General features: G+C 37.0%; 1 protein-coding gene across 2 annotated transcripts in view; it reads left to right on the top strand.

The window, feature by feature from the left end:
- Positions 1–20,695, top strand: part of EXOC4 (exocyst complex component 4) — an 804,494-nt gene that overhangs the window by 213,999 nt on the left and 569,800 nt on the right. For both annotated transcript variants that reach the window (XM_003813456.3, XM_063606101.1), the window contains exons 8-9: positions 7,266–7,411; positions 11,984–12,072. In XM_003813456.3, the coding sequence (XP_003813504.2) occupies positions 7,266–7,411; positions 11,984–12,072 (235 nt within the window). The remainder of the gene's footprint in view (positions 1–7,265; positions 7,412–11,983; positions 12,073–20,695) is intronic.

The raw sequence follows: 20,695 nt of genomic DNA on the forward strand, positions 1-20,695 counted from the left end.
AACATTTGGAAGCTATTAAACTGGGCTTTCTTTGCTAAGAGCTATTCTCTTGAGAAAAAGAAAAAAAATCATGAGTAGTTCGATCAGATGTTCGATACAGGACCAAAAATACATGTGTACTCTTGGAAGTTTTTGATTTGTTTTATTCTGAACAATAATGAACCATTCACAAGACCATAGCATTAGTGGTTTTAATTGTGCAACTGCCATTGACAATGAGTATAATTGAGCAGGCATCTGCTTTATTTTCAAAATGAAGAATTTTTCCTTTGCTTTCCTTACTGCAGAATATTTTAGACTTTATACAATGGGGAAATTAGACTGCTCTATTGAAAAAAATAACTTTTTCTGTTATTTTTTCTGTTATTAACATTCTATTCATAGTAGCTCTATGAGGAAAACTCGATAAGTTTTGGTAATTTAAAATGGACATTCTAATTTAAAAATATCATTATATTATTTCAATCTCTTGGCTGTAATGTTTTCAGGAATCAAGGTTATAATTTGGTGGGTATATTACCCTGATTTTGTCTCCTGCGCTTTTCAAATTCCTTTGAGACATCCTCCATCGGGTAAGACTATACTTTCTGCTTGGGCTCTTCCCTTGCTCCATGAAAACCGGGAGGCGCCTTCTGGGAGAAAGCCAGAGGAATTCGCCTACTGTGCTCCGTTGTTTCTTCCAGGGATCATAGCTGTCAGTTTCTGCTGAATTTGATTCCCCTCTAGGGTCTTCAAATTCTTATTTTTTAGTATTTTTTTTGGCTTTTACAGTTATCAGCATAAGGACCAGTTAAATGAGAACTGATTTGCTGTACCCAGAATACAAACTCTTGGGCACTTGCATTTTAAAAGAGCAAGTTATTGAAAATTCCATTATTTAATATAGGCACATTTAAAATATTGCCCAAGAGAAGTTGAGTCTTAGTTCATGTTGAGAGCTTGAGACAATTTTTTCATGTTACTATTTCTCATGTCATGAGAAGCAGTCTATTATCAGACTCATCAAGGAGGACCAATATACTATGGCTTAATGTAAATCACTGAATACGTGAAGTTAGTAGTCAAGAAAATTGGGGCAGGACGCAGTGGCTCACGCCTGTAATCCCAGCACTTTGGGAGGCTGAGGCAGGTGGATCACGAGGTCAGGAGATCGAGACCATCCTGGCTAACACGGTGAAACCCCATCTCTACTAAAAATACAAAAATTAGCCTGGTGTGGTGGCATGCACCTGTAATCCCTGCCACTCGGGAGAGTGAGGCAGGAGAATCGCTTGAACCTGGGAGGTGGCAGATGCAGTGAGCCGAGATCGTGCCACTGCACTCCAGCCTGGATGACAGAGTGAGACTCCATCTTAAAAATAAATAAATAAATGAAAGAAAGAAAACAACAAAAAGGAAAATTGGGTTCATAGTTGTACAGATTGAAATTTGTGCAAACCACTACTCCTGTTTTTATGAGATGCCAGTATTTTGCAAAGACAGTAATTTTGGTATAAATGTCAATAGATTCATATTAGTATATACTCATCAATCCATAGGTATCTTAGTGAAGGAACAAATACTCATTTAAGCTATTATAAGGAAGATATATTAGATACTATAAAGACATATTGCAAACTCATAGGGTAGAAAATCTTTGACCTTATCAGCAACTGGATGTGAGACCTATAACACTATGGAAAACATTTGAAGTTTGCAGTGTTCAAGTCTGTCTCCTCTGGGTTTCCTATTTCTCTCTCTGGCCAGCTAGTTCATTCTTTATTCTCCCTCTGCAGATTGACTTCTTTGATTTTTCTATCTGTAAAAGGTGGTTGCCCCAAAGAATTTACATCTCCTCCTTTACATGGCCAGTAGAGAATGTATTCCCCAACACATTCCTGAGAAAGATAATTAACTGGCTAATTAGGGGTTGGTTGTCTGCCTGGTGAACATTTTGGCTGTGGCTGAGAGGGTGGAATCACAAGTTATAAGCATGGCTACCAGAGTCCACTATGTGGTTGGGGAATAGTTCTTAGATGAGGAGAGGGTTTTGTAAGCTGAAAAGTTGCCTGAAAGGGATCTACCACATCAAATACCTCAGAGATCTGAGTGTTTAATTGAGTAGCTGGGATAAATGGAGAAGCTAAAGACAGAAGATGTGTTAATTCTAAGCCTATGAATCTCATATTTATTTGAAAAAAACCTCTGCATGTATAACCACAAACAGTTAGCAAAAGGTTAAAGGAGATTAAATGGTAAATGAGGAATTAATTCAGAATGATGTTACCAATGTTAGCAAGTTATGAATCTCAAAATTTTTGTCCTGCTTTAATACCATGAGATTGCTAAGTAACATCTTAGGAACTACTAATCAAATATAGCAGAAGAGATGCCTAACCAACCTAGTTTATATGTTCTTTAAAACACTCTGTATCTTTATTTTGACCACAGAGCCATTCAACGTAATAGGTTCTCAGAAAAAAACAGTGAATCATGATGTCACTGGAATATGTAGACTTTCAAGTGCTTTCCAACTGTTTTGTTGTTGTTGTTGTTTCTTGCCTTTAGTTTTTACAGATTATGCCTTTTAAGTTGACACACCCATCAATTTTGACTATTATTTTTGGGGCTCTTGATGAACAACAAATAGAAATTCATGGTACTTAAAAATAGTAAAGAGATTAGTATCTAAGATATGAAGGAATTGAGAGCCAACAAGAATGTGGGATCCTGCACATTTTCTGTAGACAGAATGTATTTGATATTGTAAGTAATGCTCTTTGTTCCAGAATTTCAATCTTGGGTGATTTTCTTCACGCAAATGTTAATCAGAATAGCTTGTTTACTTTTATGAAAATTAAAATTTGAACCCATAGGTGTGTGCTTAGAATATATACAATTTGGAAGGTGCAGTACATTATCCACCATGATGTGGAATCATCAATAAATTATATAGTTATATTTTAATACTAGGCATCTGATGTTTGTGTCAAGACTGTGTAGTAGAAGATTTAGCCCAATTCAAATAAATTTCAGGTATCCTAGAAATAAGGGCTTTTTTGTTCTTTGAGATACTAAAAAATTCTGGCCGGGCGTGCTGGCTCACACCTGTAATTCTAGCACATTGGGAGGCTGAGGCAGGCAGATAACCTGAGATCAGGAGTTCAAGACCAGCCTGGCCAACATGGTGAAACCTAGTCTCTACTAAAAATACAAAAATTAGCTGGGCGTGGTGGCAGGTGCCTGTAATCCCTGCTACTCAGGAGGCTGAGGCAGGAGAATCGCTTGAACCTGGGAGGTGGAGGTTGCAGTGAGCCAAGATCGTGCCATTGCACTCCAGCCTGGGGTACAAGAGCAAGACTTCATCTCAAAAAAAAAAAAATCCCTTTACTAATTTGAATATCAAAATAAAACTTTACCTAAATTTAAAATAGTATTTTCCAGCTGGTGATGAATGGTATTAGACAAGAGAGGCAAACAATGAAGCAAACAAACACAAATTGCAAACATTTAGCCTGTGGTTAAAAATTACACCCATCCTTTTTCTTTTAAATTTTATTTGTATTGTAGATTTTTGTACTGAGGATTAATTTACAGAGTTCATTCTACTTTGAAGACTTTTTAATTTGCATATAACAACATATTCATTAAAGCTTCTTTATACTTTTTTTAAAAAGTTCAGCAATTTGTTGTATTTTTTTGATTTGCTGGTCTGTTGCATGGCCCTATGGTGGAAGTAAAGAAATGTAATGCTTTAAGGAACATATAAATTGGGGGTAGTAAGATGTCTTTTTTATTAAATAAGGACTAATAATATCAGGCAGTTTTTGACGAATACTTATTGAATGATGTAGAAAATGGGTGTTTTAGGAGTTCAGGAAAGGGTATAGCTAACTAGAGTGGCCTGGCAAGGGCTCCTTGAAGAAAAAACACTGGAATTATTCTTGGAAGTATTTGTTGGTATTTATTTAGGAGAGAAGGTAATCTAGATTAGGCCTTCTAGAAATGAGAATGCCCACATATATTCAGGGAAGAGTTAAGTAATTTTGATTGCAGTGTTGGGTTTACGTTTGAGAGAATAAGATACGCTTGGAAATATGTACTAAAGTCAGAATGTTGTAGATGATGAAAGGAGTAGCCTTCTGATGATAGCAGCAGTGTTTTAGGACTGTCAGTCTGTTGATATTACGTGAGAAGGACTGGAAGGGAAAGAGATGAGAGGCAGAAAATTAAATGAAAACTACATGAATTGAACTAAGTTGGTGGCTGTCAAAATGGACAGGAGTGGGCAAACTAATAGGGAGTTGAGGAACAGTCATTAATGATCTTGAGGACTAATTCCCTTATGGACACAAAGGATGTGGGAATGTATCAAAAGATGGTTCTGAAGTTTTAAACCTGGAAAGTAGTGAAAATAAGAAACTACCAACAAACAAAAAGGAGACAGAAGGAATTAATGTTTTTATGGGAAGATGATTTAGGTTTCAGAGGAGTTGGTTTTCTTAGTGAAATATGTGAATATATATCAAGCATGCAGTCACAGATGTGGGACTAGAGCTCAGGAGAGAAATGAGGAATAAATCACATTGTGATAAAGGGAACAGTAGATGTAAAGGCTACTTTTTAAAGTTTGGGACTCAAAGACAGAAGGAAAATAAGATTACAGATAAAGCATAAGGGCCAATGCAAGATTTTTGTTGAGAAAGTAGGAAAAGTGTGTGTTTGCAGATTGAAAGGAGAAGTGGGTGGATAGGAATAGACTAACAATGCTGAGAGGTAACAATTAAGGGGACTTTACTGATGATAAGGGGACTTTACTGAGGATGAGAAAAAGAAAAATGATCTTAAAATACCTGTGTTTTGAGGTCAGTATTTTATTATACAAGGCCTCAGTCATTGGATTCTAGAATAGCAAGTGCCTCAAAAGAGTTACTTGGATTAGTGTATTTTCACGCTTTGGTAGAAACATCACTCTGTCATGTTGATGTTAACCATCTGAAATATGAGTGAAACAATGCATTTATATACATCTTTCTGTGTTATATTAATTTGAAATTCTTTTCTGGTTTACCGGTCTTTTTTTGATCACAAATTGCTGAAAATCTTATTAGCAGCAGTGCCAAATATACAGTATAATTTAGTCCCTGAGTTGGGTTGTTACTAGAGACCCAACTCAATATTCTCCCTGATCATTGGGTAGTTTGGGTGATGTATTAACAGAGCTAGTACTTATCATTATATTATTTCATCCACATACCGAATAATACTCTAGTGGCTTCATAAATAAATAAAAAATATTTACCAGTCTGTTGACATGTTTTGTATTTTCCAAGTGCAATCCTTATTGGACAGAAATTAAATAAAGTACATTTACTGCCACCTATAGAACTGTGCTTATTTGGGTGCTCTGGTGTCAGGTGCATATATATTTACTATTGTTATATTCTCTTGCAGTATTGACCCCTTTATTAATGACCTTTTTTGTCTTTTTGTACAGTTTTTGACTTAAAGTCTATTTTGTCTGGTATCGGTATAGCAAATCCTACTCTGTTGTGTTTTCCATTTGTATGGAATATCTTTTTCCATATCTTTACTTTTAGTCAGTGTGTCTTTATAGGCGAAGTGAGTTTCATGAATGCACCAATATTACTGGGTCTTGTTTTTTTTTTTTTTTTTTTAAACGGAGCCTCACTCTGTCGCCCAGGCTGGAGTGCAGTGGCGCGATCTCTGCTCACTGCAAGCTCCGCCTCCTGGGTTCACACCATCCTCCTGCCTCAGCCTCCTGAGTAGCTGGGACTACAGGCGCCAACCACCATGCCCGGCTAATTTTTTGTATTTTTAGTAGAGACAGGGTTTCACTGTGTTAGCCAGGATGCTCTCGATCTCCTGACCTCGTGATCTGCCTGCCTCGGCCTCCTAAAGTCCCAAAGTGCTGGGATTACAGGTGTGAGCCACTGCGCCCGGCCTGGGTCTTGTTTTTTAATTCATTCAGCTACTGTGTGTGTTTAATCAGGGAATTTAGGTCACTTACATTGTGTTATTATTGATAGGTAAGGACTTACTGCTGGCATTTTGTTACTTGTTTTCTAGTTGTTTTATAACTCTTCCTTCTTATTATCTTTCTTTGTGGTTACTTGATCTCTCTGGTAGCATGTTTTAATTTGCTGCCTTTTGTTTTTAGTGTATCTATTATGGGTTTTTGCCTTGTGATAATTCTTAGATTTTAAATTGGATTGATTTTATAAGTAGAACCTATTGGCAGTAGTAGATTTTTTAACTTTTTAATTTTTTTGAGACGGAGTCTCACCCTGTTGCCCAGGCTGGAGTGCGGTGGCATGATCTCGGATCACTGCAACCTCTGGTTCAAGTGATTCTTGTGCCTCAGCCTCTCAAGTAGCTGGGACTACAGGTGTGCACCATCATGCCCAGCCAATTTTTTTTTTTTTTTTAAAGTAGAGATGAGCTTTCACTATGTTGGTCAGGCTGGTCTTGAACTTCTGGCCTCAAGTGATCCTTCTACCTCAGCCTCCCAAAGTGCTGGGATTACAGGCATGAGCCACTGTGCCTAGCTAGTAGTTGATTTTTTAAAAAGCAGCTGCTTTTCTTGTGTTGAAGCTCTCAATATGAGTAGTGGCTATGGAAATTCTTTGCAGGTCAGGACTTCTTAGCTTCCTGTGGCCTTTCTATATCTCTTTTTGCAGGTTTGTTGTAGTATTTATCCACTATGTGTAATAGTGAGTGGTAACAGCATGCACTCCCTAGTACACTAGGGATCACTTTACAGGTCTTGAACCTCTGTAAGCCCCATTTCTTTATCTATAATCTGTGAATTTATCTGATAAAATTTTGTGCTTTAAAAGAGATAATACATTTTACATGGATTAGCATGTTGCCTGCATCATAGTAAGCCCTCAGTAAATGTTATGGCATTGCTGCTAATGCTGCTGTAGTTTGGAATATGAGGATTAAATTGTGATTAAAGAGGAATGTTGATTAACTCACTCAGCACAATATCTAGCACATAGTAGATACCCAATAAAAACGTTCCTTTTACTCCCATGTTCAAATGCCCACCACACCTCTTCCCCATGAATAGGAACAAGTAGATGACTTACTAGCTATAATGAATCTTTTCTTAGATCCCCAACTAGGAAAATGGATGACCAGGTTAATATACTCCTGAATGTTGGTTTTAGAATTAGATTTGCATGGTTTTAAAATAGTTTTTCTTAATTGCACATTAAAAATGTGTATATTAACATTAACTGATTTATCTGGTTGTACAGATGCTGTTAACTGAGTACTTGGATATGAAAAATACTCGTACGGCCTCTGAACCATCAGCTCAACTAAGCTATGCCAGCACTGGACGAGAGTTTGCAGCCTTTTTTGCCAAGAAGAAACCTCAAAGGCCAAAAAATTCTCTTTTCAAGTAAGTATTATTCTGCTGTTAATAGGTTTTAAGAATTGTTAGACTGAAGTAAGATGACTTCGTACTTTATTAATAGCCATAACTTTGTCTAGCTTAAGTTGATTGAAGTAATTTCGAGGAAGTGAATATATGTTGAGTTTTATTTATTTTTGTTTTCTGTCAGGTGAAGTGGCTGTTTTGGGTACAGTTACTGGACTACCTGGAACTCCTAATAAAAATTTCTTGAACTTGTTTCAGGGGAGTTTTATTTAAAATTAAGAGAAATGAAACTCCCCAATTGTTTCTGGGGGATTTTATATGAAATGAAAGGAAATGAAATATGTTAGCCTTGAAAAGGCCCCAAGAGCCAAGAAACAACCTTTGTTAATAAAGTTATGCAAATGTTTCTAGCTAAGCAGTATTGGGCCTTTTGTGGTTACTTGTTTAATAAAAGAACAATCTGGGTTTTTTAAATCTAATTATAACCTTAGTTAACTCCATGAACCCATGTGCCCAAAGTGTATATCTCTTGGCAACAGCTAATAGTTAATAATATTGATAATAACTTCAATAGTAACAACAGGTACCACTGATTAAGTGTTTCCTAGGTATCAGGCACTGTACTGGGTGAGTTTCCCAAAATAATCTCAGTTAAACATACTTTAAATTGGAGTATACTAAATTTTAGCAGCAGCAGTAGTAGCTAACGTTTATTGAGTTCTTACTAAGTGCTAATCAAGGCATTAAATTATTCTCATAGCTGATTTTATTTACTAATTACAACAACCTTATAGGCAAGGGTTGTATTTTTAATACTTTTGTACATATAAAAAAATAGAGACATGAAAGGTTAAGTAATTTACAGAAGGTTTCATAGCTAGCATGTGGTAGAAGGAGGATTTAAATCCTGGCAGTCTTACTTTAGATCTGTTTTCTTTTGAGGATTTAGTAGACATTTAAGAAGTTGTGTCTGTAAATATAAGCATGTAAAGTGACCACCACTGAAGTATCCCAGTATATTGAATTTATTCTTTTTCAGCAGTTGGAGATCTAATATCTTCTGTTGATTCACATTTGAGGCTTGTTTTTATCTTAGATTTTTAGTGTTTTTAATAATTAAAGCTTCAACAGTTTATTTATTTTGTGATCTAGCAGAGAGGAGATTTATTTAGTATATCCCTGCCAGAAATGAAATCTATTCTGTTTATTGAATGCATTCCTTTTTAAACAGTTTTATTCAGAGAGTGGATGCAATATCAGTTACAATGCTTTAGTCTGCAAGTAACATAAAACTTTAAATACAATAGATTGAACTATAGGAAAGTTACTATCTCACATAACAAGGATGAATGTGGAGGTTTCCTTAATTCAACTGTACAATATCATAAAGGACTCAGCCCTTTCCATCTCTCTGCATTGCCATCCTCAACACATTAGTAATGTTTTCTATTGCGATCACGAGGTGTATCCATCAGTTCCAGTCCAGTAAAGACAGTGTGGGCAAGAAAATTGCATGTGATTCTCCCTGTGAATCTCTCTCTTTAAAAAACATATAGACTTTATTTTTTAGAACAGTTTTAGGTTTATAGAAAAGTAGAGCAGGAAGTACAGAGAGTTCCTTTATATTCCCCCCTTCTCTGCATTTTACCCTATTTAACATCTTGTATTAGCGTCTGTTTGTTAGAATTGATGAACCAGTATTGAGATGTCATTATTAACTAAATTCCATAGTTTACATTAGAGTTCACTCTTTGTGTTGTACAGTTCTAATGGGTTTTGACAAGGCATAAGTTCCCACCATTACAGTGTCATACAGAACAGTTTCACTGCTCTAAACATCTTCCATTCACCACATATTCATCCCTCCACCCTCCCTAACCCCTGGCAACCTCTGATCTTTTGACTATCTCCATAAGTTTTGCTTTTTCCAGAATGTTGTATAGTCAGAATCAGTGTGTAGCCTTTTCAGAATGGCTTCTTTCACTTAGCAATATGCATTTATCTTTCTTCCACATCTTTTTGTGGCTTGATAGGTGTCTCTTTGTATTGCTGAGTAACATTCCTTTGTGTAGATATGCCATAGCTTGCTTATTTACCTATTGAAGGACATCTTGCTTGCTTCCAACTTCTGGCAATCACGAATAAAGCTGCTTTAAACACTCATATGCAGGTTTTGGTGTGGACATAAATTTTCAACTCATTTTTGTAAATACCTGGGAGCAACATTACTGGATCATTCAGTGATACTATGTTTAGCTTCATAAGACACTGTCAAACTGTCTTCTAAAGTGGCTGCACCATTTTAAATCTTTTTAAATTAGTACTTACGAATTATCAATTTATTAATCATTTCTGCTAATGACAAAACTCTTCAGCAAGTTCCTATTAAGCTCTAGGATTGGGTCGTAAGCCCATTCCTAAACTCGTCACTGGCAAGGGGAAGCAGATCTCAGTGGTTGTCTTAAACTAGGCAGGTTTCTCTCTGGTGCTAGGTTTCCAGCTGGAGAGGAAGCCACTTTTTCTGAGCACATGGCTGAGTAAAGAGCAAGGAAGCAGAATGCCCAGATGGAATCAGGGCTATGCCAGCAAGCACAAAGATAGTAGAAGGAAAAGGTAGTTGGTAGAGGCAACTGACACTGTCTCAGATGCGCCTAACCAGGCCCTTTTCTTTTCTTTTTTTTTTTCTTTTCTCTATTTCTAGCTCAATTTAACCTTCTAAATATGGAATCATTGCAGAAAGCAGGCTTTAGGGTTTAAAGTTCATGCTCTCAACCATCACCGCTGACTTTCAACCTCAGTCAGACCACATACACATTTTCAAACATTTAGCCAGTGCTTCTGAAGTTGTGGTATTGGAAAAAAAAAAAAAAGAAATTGTTGGAAATGAACAAATTGGCTTAAATAATTATTACACATTTTTTATTATTGGGCAGTAATGAAACTTATCACAGACACAGAATTAGGCCGTTATTACAGATTTGTCTGTTTCCAGTCTTGGTTCTATCATTGAGCCCATGTGTGTCTGAGCAGGTCTCAGTGTCTCTGGATATAAACTAAGGAGGTGAGACTCAAATCTCTAGTGCCTCTTTTACTGCAAAATTATATCAATCTGTGACTTGTTGCAGACATAAAAAGAATTCCTGAGTACCAAAAATACATTAAGTCATAAAGGATTAAGATTTTGACTGTTTTTATCACATCTGTGAAGGACTTTATTACCCTCTTTAATTACCCTTAGCTAAGGTTAATTAAGTGTTTAAGTCCTGCGTTATTGTGCTATGTGTGCCTCTCTATTCTTTGCTTAAGAGTTTATTTATTTTTTTTCTTTGCCGTATCTGATCAATAGCTGTCAGCATGCTTTTTGGAGGTCAGTGGCTTCTTTTCTGCGCTTGACTGGCAGGTGGCATGTTTGAAGTACTGCACACTTTGCCTTCTTTCCGGCTGTTAGTACCCTCTTAGTTCTTGGCAGGGTGCAGAGAGGGGATCAGGTAACCCAAGTGTTTCCCTCACAGACTGACATTCATCTCGGTATTCATCTTCCTTGTCAAGGAAAGGATAAAGAAGGCATAATTAAGAAAATGATGGTGTGCCTGCCTTGTTGCCAGAAACCTATCCCATTAGCACTGTTGCTCATACTATGTTGCTGCTTTTACCCCTTAGTGGCAGTCTTTCTTAGAAGGATTCCTCCATCTGGCAGGTTGTTATCCTGCCTTTGAAATCTCAGTTTGAAATGGGATCTCTTATCACATCAAAGGATTTACTGTTTGATATGTCATAATTTTATCTGTTTTTTTCCTTACTTGCACGTTTATCTTAAGACTGATTTGTTTTTGTTATTTCTTTTTGTAGTTATTATTTTAGGTTTTAGAAACCTGTTCTTTATCATGAGTCTCTCCCTCCTTCTCCCTCCTTCACCAGTGTTTCTAACCTCTGAAATAGTTCCTGGGTAGGTGTGAACAAATATTGCGTAGCTTGGTATTTTTGAGAGTATTTTATATTGTAGGCAGCACGTCAAAAAACTAGCAGCCATTTAGAAAAGAAACTGTTTTTTAGGCCATTTAGGGAGAGATTATAGCTGCCTTGCTTTTCTGGTGCTGTTATTCAGCCACATTTCTAGTATGTCCTTTGTCTAGTCCTCTACCTGTGGAAGTTAGGCGTGAGTTCTGCTCTGAGGAGCCAGTGTGTCTGTGTTGGTAGCTGGCAGTCACTGGTGACTTCTGAGCTGGATGGTAACGTAATTAGAATGATTTCATAGGATGCTTTCGTTGCTGCATGTATAAGGATCCTGGCTAAAGGCTGATGGGGGTCTGAAAGCAAAAGGAAGTTGGGACAGATCAGAGTTGTACCAGTTGAAATGCAGAATAAGCAAAAGATCCAAATACGGTTGTAAAGGAGCCTTAGCCAGGAATATCGCTCATAAATCAAGGTCTGCGGCAGCTGGCCCTGGCCCTGTCATGGTATAGCCAAAGTGTCTTCATCACGGAACATCGGGGAGCACCACACAGACCAGAGTAGAATAATGTGGAATACAGAGCTGGTCAGCACTTAATTGGTTTACGCCTGCTTGTCTGTTTCCCCTGTGTTTCTCTGCAGGTTCGAATCGTCCTCCCATGCCATCAGTATGAGCGCCTATCTGCGAGAACAGAGAAGGGAGCTCTATAGTCGGAGTGGAGAACTGCAAGGTGAGTGATTGAGCTTCTCTGGAAAAATTAATTTTCTGGAGGAATATTTCCTTTATTACACATGAGTTTGTGTCCTGCATTCACAGGATCCTTTCAAGATAACAAACACTTAGTGACTTAATAATTTGTTTCTTCTGTAATTTCCCAGCATCTGCTGCCAAGCAGGTAAAACTATTACTGTGGCCATAGGACTTGTAGACCTGCTACTGTTCAAGTGGGAATTCATAGCAAACAAAGATGAGGCCAGGCTCGTCTTGCTTGAACAGAAGACCTAAGTCCAGTTACAATCTAGGAGAATGTTGGTCTTCTGCGACTGCCACTGTTACTTCTAATTGTTGTTTTTGACACCTTCTAGAATATGACAGGAGTACCTGAGATTTGGGAAAGGGAAAATGCAACCACTGTCATTATTTAAAGGGAAAAAGATGCCTCTAAATAGTATGTTATAATCAATATAACTGTGATACACAGGCTATTTGATACCTATGTATGGTTACCAAAGAGTTGTAAGCTGAAGAAGAAAGTATTTAGAAAATAAATTAAATATAAATACATATATTAGACTGATAACATTTCCTTCTGTGACAAAAAGCTGCTGATCATGTAAATGTAATGAGTTAAGAAAGGTTTGGAGGTCAGGTGTGGTGACTAACACCTGTAATCTCAGCACTTTGGGAGACTGAGGCAGGCAGATCACTTGAGTCCAGGAGTTCAAGGCCAGCCTGGGCGACATGGCGAAGCCCTGTCTCTATAAAAAAATACAAAAATTAGTTGGACATGGTGGCACGTGCGTATTCCCAGCTACTCAGGAGGCTGAGGTGAGATTGCTTGAGCCTGAGAGGCAGAGGTTGCAGTGAGCTGAGATCATGCCACTGCACTTCAGCCTGTGTGACAAAGTGAGACCATGTCTCAAAAAAAAAACAACAAAAAACAAAAAACAACAAAACCACATTGGTGAGGGCCTGCTAAGTGTAAGACATCTTAGGTGTTGGAAGTAATGGAAGTTGGGTACAAAGAAATATAAAGCTTAAAGATCTAGTTATGAAAGTAAAGTATACATTTGTGTGTGTGCATATATACATAAACACACAGAGATATACACACACACACGTCAATAACAATATCAGGAAGTAAATACTAACAACTGAGTGGGTGGTATGGATAAATTGCTAGAGAAATTACAAGAAAGGAGTGATTACATAAATTGTTTTAGAACTCTGGGCTTTTCTCCATGAGGGATGGGAACGAATACTTTTACTGTCTTTGATGCGTTGGGATCACTTAGCATTTTGCAGTGACTGGCCTGTGTAATTAAATATTTAGTCTTTAAGACTCATAATTCTGTACCAAAACACTATGAAGTAACCACTCAACCTTTCTTGATTTAAAGACTATTGCCTTGTCATTCCTAACTTCACCTTTGTTATTAATAGAATAACCTGTAAGTTTTTCCAAAGATGCTGCTGTACTCTCTCATATTTATATCACAGTAATAGTTCTACAGCCCATATATGTGGTCACCAGAAGTAAAAGCCTAGAAGTATGTTTAGGGTATTAGGAAGAGGAGATTAGCCTACCAACATTTTATTTAATATGAAAGGGTTGTCATGCATTCTGGAAGACATGCAATGTGCATGTCGAGAGTCTTGATGTAGAGGAGTACAGACAGTCATTAGACCTGGAACAAGTGAAAGGACGGAAAGGAGTGAAGGAAGAGGGTGACTCATGCTCTAGCAGGCTTTCTCTGCCTCCCAGGAGAAGAGGCTAGGCTGCCAAGAGTGAAAGGAAATGATGATAACAGAACATACATTATTGCAGGAGGTAGGATTGTGCTCGAACTGCCCTTAGCAGGCTATCTAAGGCTAGTGTATCTTCCACACTCACGGTATCCTAATTTTAATTTCTCTTCAGATTTGCCTTAAGGAATAGTTTAAATTTGCCTCCATATTTTCTCTACACCTGTCTTCTAATACACATAAATTTATTTAATGGTGACAAAGCATCTCCTTTCTTCTTTTTAGGTTGAGTCCTAATTATTTTCTTTCTTAAAAATTAATAAACATTATCTGTTAGAGCAGTTATAAGGTCCCAGCTAAACTGAGTGGAAAGAACAGAGTTCCTGTGTGCCCTTGTCCCCACACATGCCCACCTTCCTCCAGTGTCGACGTCCGTCAGCACAGTGCAGCCTTCCATTTGACCCTTCTAGTGAACAGGCAGAGCATGTCCCTATGGTTACATAGGGACCGAGGACCTCTCATCGCTCACTCACACTCAAGCATAAATAGTCAACAAGGGCACAGGACTAGTGGCAGATTCTTTATGCTTGTATGAGTGAGAATGGAGAGCACTCTGCAGCAGCCGTGGGAAGGCTTTTCAGTCCTGCCCCAGTGGTCCACGCTCTCTTGAGAGACAGTATAGGGTGGCAGTGCAGAGTAGGTGGCTCTGGGCCCAAGTTGCCTCCATTTAGATACCTAGCTCCCCAGCACTTGCTTTGTAACCTCCGGCAAGTTCCATGGTCTCTGTGCCTCTTTTTCCTTTTCTCTAAGTGGGAATAAAAGTAACACTCCCTACTCCATGAGGTGGTTATGAAAATTAGGTGAGTTAAGCTAGGAAGTGTTTCAAAAAGTGTCTGACATATAGTGAATGCTATGCCTTTCTTCTTCTCCTCTATTTCTAGTACTGTGGTGTGACTTCAGAGTATTCACACACATTCTGTTTGTCCTTTCTGTCATCTTTATATGGCTAAGCCCTCCTGAGCTTTCCAAGTTAAATTTAGGTATCGCTCATTTGGATGGGCTTCCCTGTTGGTCCCGCCTCTCTCAGCCTGTCACAAATACACACACATTCTGGGGTTGTGGCCCCTGCTGTGTGTTACTGCCACATCTTTAATGATGTTCTTCTGAGTACTTTCCATACTGCATTGTGGAACAATGCTCTCTTGTTTGAGTTTGCCACGAAACTATAAGCTGCAAGAGCAAAATACTATTTTATTTCCTGTGCTTCTCACAGCACCTGGTACAAGAAATGTTTGATAAATACTGGTTGACTTAGTGACAGAATGAATGAGGACAGTTAGGATCTAAAATAGGATAGAGAGCACCATGGAGAGGCAGGAAGGGCCTGAAAGGAGCCAGTCTTTAAGTTGAAGGCAAAGTAGAGGGTATACATATATGGTTTTGTCCTCTGCAGTTATAAGCTTTATTAAATAGAAATATTGCCCTTGAGCTCTCTGGCCCAGGACAAAACTACTGTATGTAATTGAAAAACATTTTAAAATCTAAGTGACAGAGGAATTTTACTCTGTGAGGTTGGTTAATGGAGAAATCACTACAATCTAACTAGGAATTTTCCCATCCTTCAAAAAGTTAATTGAAATATGGGCTTTCAAGCACAAGTCGATTGAACTTACCAGTTTTCAGCAAGGAATATTTCTGGTTACAACAGAAGAAAAGTAATAGTTAGCAACCACATTATGTTCCTAATAATCATTAAAAGTACTTTAGGTGAGCTGACATATTACACACTTGGTGAGAGAATAAATCAGTGGACCAGTTTTTGTAAAAGTCTGATGGTGTTTCATTCAGGAGGAAAAGTTTCTCTGATGAATGCTTTTAACATTTCAACAGGAAAAAAGAGAAGAAAATCATACCTGTCTTCCATTAAAAACGGCTGTCCTTTTTCAGTTATTCCATTAACGACTGGTCCAAGGACCACAATGAGATCTGCATTTCAGCTTGTCCCTGAAAAGGCATAATTGAATAGTTCAGTCAAACCGTAAGAGACTAAGGGAAGATTTTTGTTTCTTCTGTTAACACCATATAGCGGCAGGCTTTGCTTCCCAGTAATTTCGGTTCATAGGTCAACTTTTCCTTCCGTTGCAGGGTAGCGGCGAAGAAATCCACGAGAAAGACAATCAAAGTAACATTAAAAAGCTCAAATTTTACAAAAGTTAAGTTCCTGCCAACATTTTCAATTTATCATACAATTAGAAATGTGACTCAGTCTAACAACACCCAAGAGGATAAAAGGATTAAAAAAATGAGATTTCTTTGGTGTTATCAACGCATCTCAATAGGCTCTAACTGTTATGGTACAGATGGTTCATTATATAGTCTGCTGTTGGCAGTTGGGCTGCGGAGATGTGGGTGCTGCTTCAAAATGTGTGAGATACCAGGTGGAAATCTAACTTGTGGGTGTGTCAGTGTTAATCATAGGCTTCCTGTGGTTTTAGTCTCTGCCGCTTCATTGTACTTAGCAGTGTTGGGAGTGAAGAAAGATACAAGTTTTAATGAACATTTTATTTGAATATAGCTTCTCAGGTTTAATGTATAATTCTTCAGGGGAATAGATAATTGATGAACACATTATCTGGTGAGGGTTAAAAAAAAACAAAAACAAAAAACAAGCTAAAGACTACCACTCATGACCAAAATAAGCTCACAGGTTTATCAATGACATTCTGCCTCAGATTTCTCATAGGAAAAAATTAGAACTGTTTTCAGTCCTGACTACTTTAGGGGAATGTTGTGACTATTAACTTAAATATTAAATTATTAGTATTAGAAATTTCTAAATTAGAAACATTAGATTAGCAATGTTGATTTAAATGATAAAGTGGTGTTTTAAAAAATCATTTTGGGCCAGACACAGTGGCTTATGCCTGTAATCCCGGCACTTTGGGAGGCCTGAGGTGCGCAGATCACTTGAGGTCAGGAGTTTGAGACCAGCTTGGCCAATATGGTGAAACCCCCTCTCTACTAAAAATACAAAAATTAGCCTGGCCTGGTGGCGGACACCTGTAATCCCAGCTACTTGGGAGGCTGAGGCAGGAGAATCGCTTGAACCTGGAAGGTGGAGGTTGCAGTGAGCCGAGATTGCGCCACTACACTCCAGCCTGGTTGACAGAGTGACTCCATCTCAAAATAAATAATTAAATAAATAAGTCAGTAATAAATAAATAAAAATTAAAAAAGTATCATCATGGAGTTAAGGGTGCTGCATCTACTTCGTTACTTCCCATTTTCTCTTCAACTCCAGTCCACTGAGTTAGCTCTCCTCCAAGTCACCAGTGACCTCTGCTTGGTAGACTTAATATTAGCTTTTTCTGACATTCATTTCACTTGATCTTTCCGCTGTTTTTCTTTTCTTATCCTCATGTTCTTTCTGAGTCTTGTCAAAAGCCTGTTGGAGTATCTCATGATTTGGTCCTGGGATTTCTTCTATGCTGACTTTGTAGACTCTCCCCAGATGATCTCAGCCAAGACCAAGCTTCACTCAGCGCCCGAGCACAGCTGACCTCCATGTCTGTGTCTCCTGCCCTTTTCTCATTGTTTTCTAACCTTTTCTAGCATCCCGTCTCCCTACAATATAATTCTTTATCACAATATTTAAAAAAATTTTCTGATTGTACTTTTCTTAATATGTACATGTCTTATTAATTTGTTAACTTCCTTCACTTCCCTTGACCCAGAGTGCAAGCCTTATTCACGGGTACATTTCAGTACCTAGGATAATGCTTGGCTTGAATTAGGCGCTTAAAGACATATATGATGAACACATATGATTCTATCTTTAATATCTCCTTATTTGTAGGTACAAGCCTACTTATTTGAGAAACCCTAGTGGTTGTTTAAATAAACAGACTGGGAGTCCTGTGATTTGTCTTTTCTCATTTTTAAGGATAATAAAACTCATGAATGAGTAAGAGTATATTAATTGCCATTGATTCAAATAGAAATGTATACTCAATTTCCATTATGTTTTCTTTTCTATCTCGGGGCTACTTAATACTTTTGTTTTTATTCAGTGATATTACCTTTAGAGTGCCATTTTTATTTCCATTAGTTTAATGAGTGGCCTTTCTATAGCCCTGACATTAAAATGTTCTGTAAATCTGCAACCACTTGAGACCTCACTTCTTTAAGATGATTTGCATTACATAGTAAATATGGACATACTGGCATAGGTAAAAAAGCTCTTATACTGGCCTAACCTGAATTTTCTGAGTTTTTCTCTCTAATGGGTTGTCGGTGACTGGAATTGTGAATACTTGTATGTAATTAATCTCTTCGGGGGTGTCTTGCCTTAAGAAAAGACAGTATTTGAGATAGATTCACTCTGAGTTGATTATCCATTTTTACTAAAAGGATTTATAATAGGAGTCTCTTATATAGCAAGCTGTTCTATAATGGAGCATTTAAGGCAATATTTCACTTTTGCACACATTTTCAGGGTCACTTTGATTGAAGTGAGGTGCATTATTTTGTATAGCAATATTATGCTTATGACATATATTTGTTCTGCAGCCTTAAATATAAGAAGCACTTTCAAAACTTTATACCCTGAAGTTTGATTAGAAAATTCTTTGTTGCCTTCTAGAATTTGCTTAATGCCTTCATTAATAACTATGCAACAATATGCAGGGAACATGAAAAAAAGTACATTTTTCTTCTGAAAATTGCATATAATTATTTCAAAATAACTTTTAATCTTTCATAGTCATCTTTTCTGTTTTAGCCTCTAAAATAGTGTTTAAAAATGGATTCCCCTTTTCTTCATGGATTTATATTCTTGCTTTTTTAAAAAGAATGACCTTAACTTACTTATATGTAAGATTTGTCTTATAATAAAGTTATAATAGAATTTTTACAAATGCTCATTTCTTTGTCTATACCTAAGACATTGTAACTAATAAATATACTTTCCTCAAGTCATGAACAGATTGCATTATTTCAAATCATTTAGGAAATAAAAATATTCTTATGCCAAGATTGTTATCAAGTGTACTACTTTTTAGCCTTAATTGATGTAGACATTTATTTAAAAATATTCTTTAGTTATGGATTTACTTTATATAAGTTGGATTTATTTTCTGAATAAATCTGATCCATGCAGTATTTTGTCTAGCCAGTAGACAAACCATGCATAGCTGAACCATATGGAAGAGCCTGGAATTTATGGTAAAATGGATCTTGAGAATACAAAATAACCATCACAAAGCCCATTACTTAGTAAAGCCTAAGAACCTCGCTCTTGAGATATGATACTTGGTCATCACACAGAACCAGTTGATGACATCTAACCTTATTTCTAAAAATATTCTATTCATTCATACAGATGTGAGAAAAGAAGGAATGCTGGTAAATGAAACGTAATGTATTTGAGTTTTAAAAGTTGAAAAAATGCATTTCTCTATATTTATATTATATGGTTTTTTTAAAAAGCCAAATTTATGGCTGCGCGTGGTGGCTCACTCCTGTAATCCCCTCTCTTTGGGAGGCCAAGGTGGGTGGATCACCTGAGGTCAGTAGTTCGTGACCAGCCTGACCAATATGGTGAAACTCTGTCTCTACTAAAAATACAAAAATTAGCTGGGTGTGGTGGTATGTACCTGTAGTCCTAGCTAGTCAGGAGGCTGAGACAGGAGAATTGCTTGAACCTAGGAGGTGGAGGTTGCAGTGAGTCAAGATCGTACCACTGTGCTCCAGCCTGGGCGACAGAGTGAGACTCCATCTCAAAAAACAAACAAACAAACAAAAAAACCGAAATTTGTGTAAAAAGTTTTTGTTTTCAGAACAAAAACTTCTGAAATGATGTAACAGGGAAATTTAAAAGTTAACTTATATCTCGTATTTTCAATTATTTGGTTCACATTGGTTTTTTAATAAGGTAAAAATAACAGCTTTGCTCATCTTATTAGACATTTTTTAGGCCCACAAGAAAGTATATTTTTGGCTATTCTAATAGTTTATATAATACCACTCATTATGAGTTAAGCCTTGTTAAAGTATGGAGAAGACCACAAACATTTATGGCATATGGTAAAGAAAGTAATTATTAGAAACAGATGAAAATACTAAATAATGAATTTATTATTGTCCCAATAAACACAATTCATAAGATAATTTTATATTTGAAAATGAAGTTTGGATCCTTTTAGGAATACTAATAGTATCAATAGAAATTTTCCTTTATGAAGGGAGCTATTAATTAACAAAATTCAGAAGAAATTTATGTAAACATGCAGGTAATGTGATATCTGGAAAATAAAACAATAGATTTTAGTGCTAGAAAGTGCTTTAGAACTCATAGTCTAGTGCTTTTTAAATTCATTTTTAGTTATAGAACTCTTCTTCTATTTAATCTTATTTCACAGTTCAAGGTAGACAACAGGTAAAAGTGGAGATAGTTTAACAAAGTGGGGGTGAGGATTCAACCTCACTTCATCTTTTTGTTTTTCCTTCCTCTGTGTGGGCACCCAGGGTACTATTTAAAACACTAAAGACTCAGAGGCAGACATATGGAAATATTATATGAGGGAGAAATGACTTTACAAAGTTTAGGAAGAGGACAGACCAGTCAATAAAGAATGGTGAGACAATTGATCATGCATATAGGGAAAAAAAAAAAGAAATTGGATTTGTACCTCATATCATTTAGGGAAATAAATTTCCAATAGGTTGATAACTCAAATGTGAAAGGCAAACCTATTCAGAATGTTCATAGCAACATTGTTTTAGTAGCAAAAACCGAGAAACAGCTCAAATGCCCATAGAAAGAAGGATGGATATGTAAGTTGTTGTAGAGTCACAAAGTAGAATACTATGTAGCAATGAAAATGAAT

The sequence above is a fragment of the Pan paniscus genome, chromosome 6 (assembly GCF_029289425.2).
Source record: "Pan paniscus chromosome 6, NHGRI_mPanPan1-v2.0_pri, whole genome shotgun sequence".
NCBI classification, from domain to species: Eukaryota; Metazoa; Chordata; class Mammalia; order Primates; family Hominidae; genus Pan; species Pan paniscus.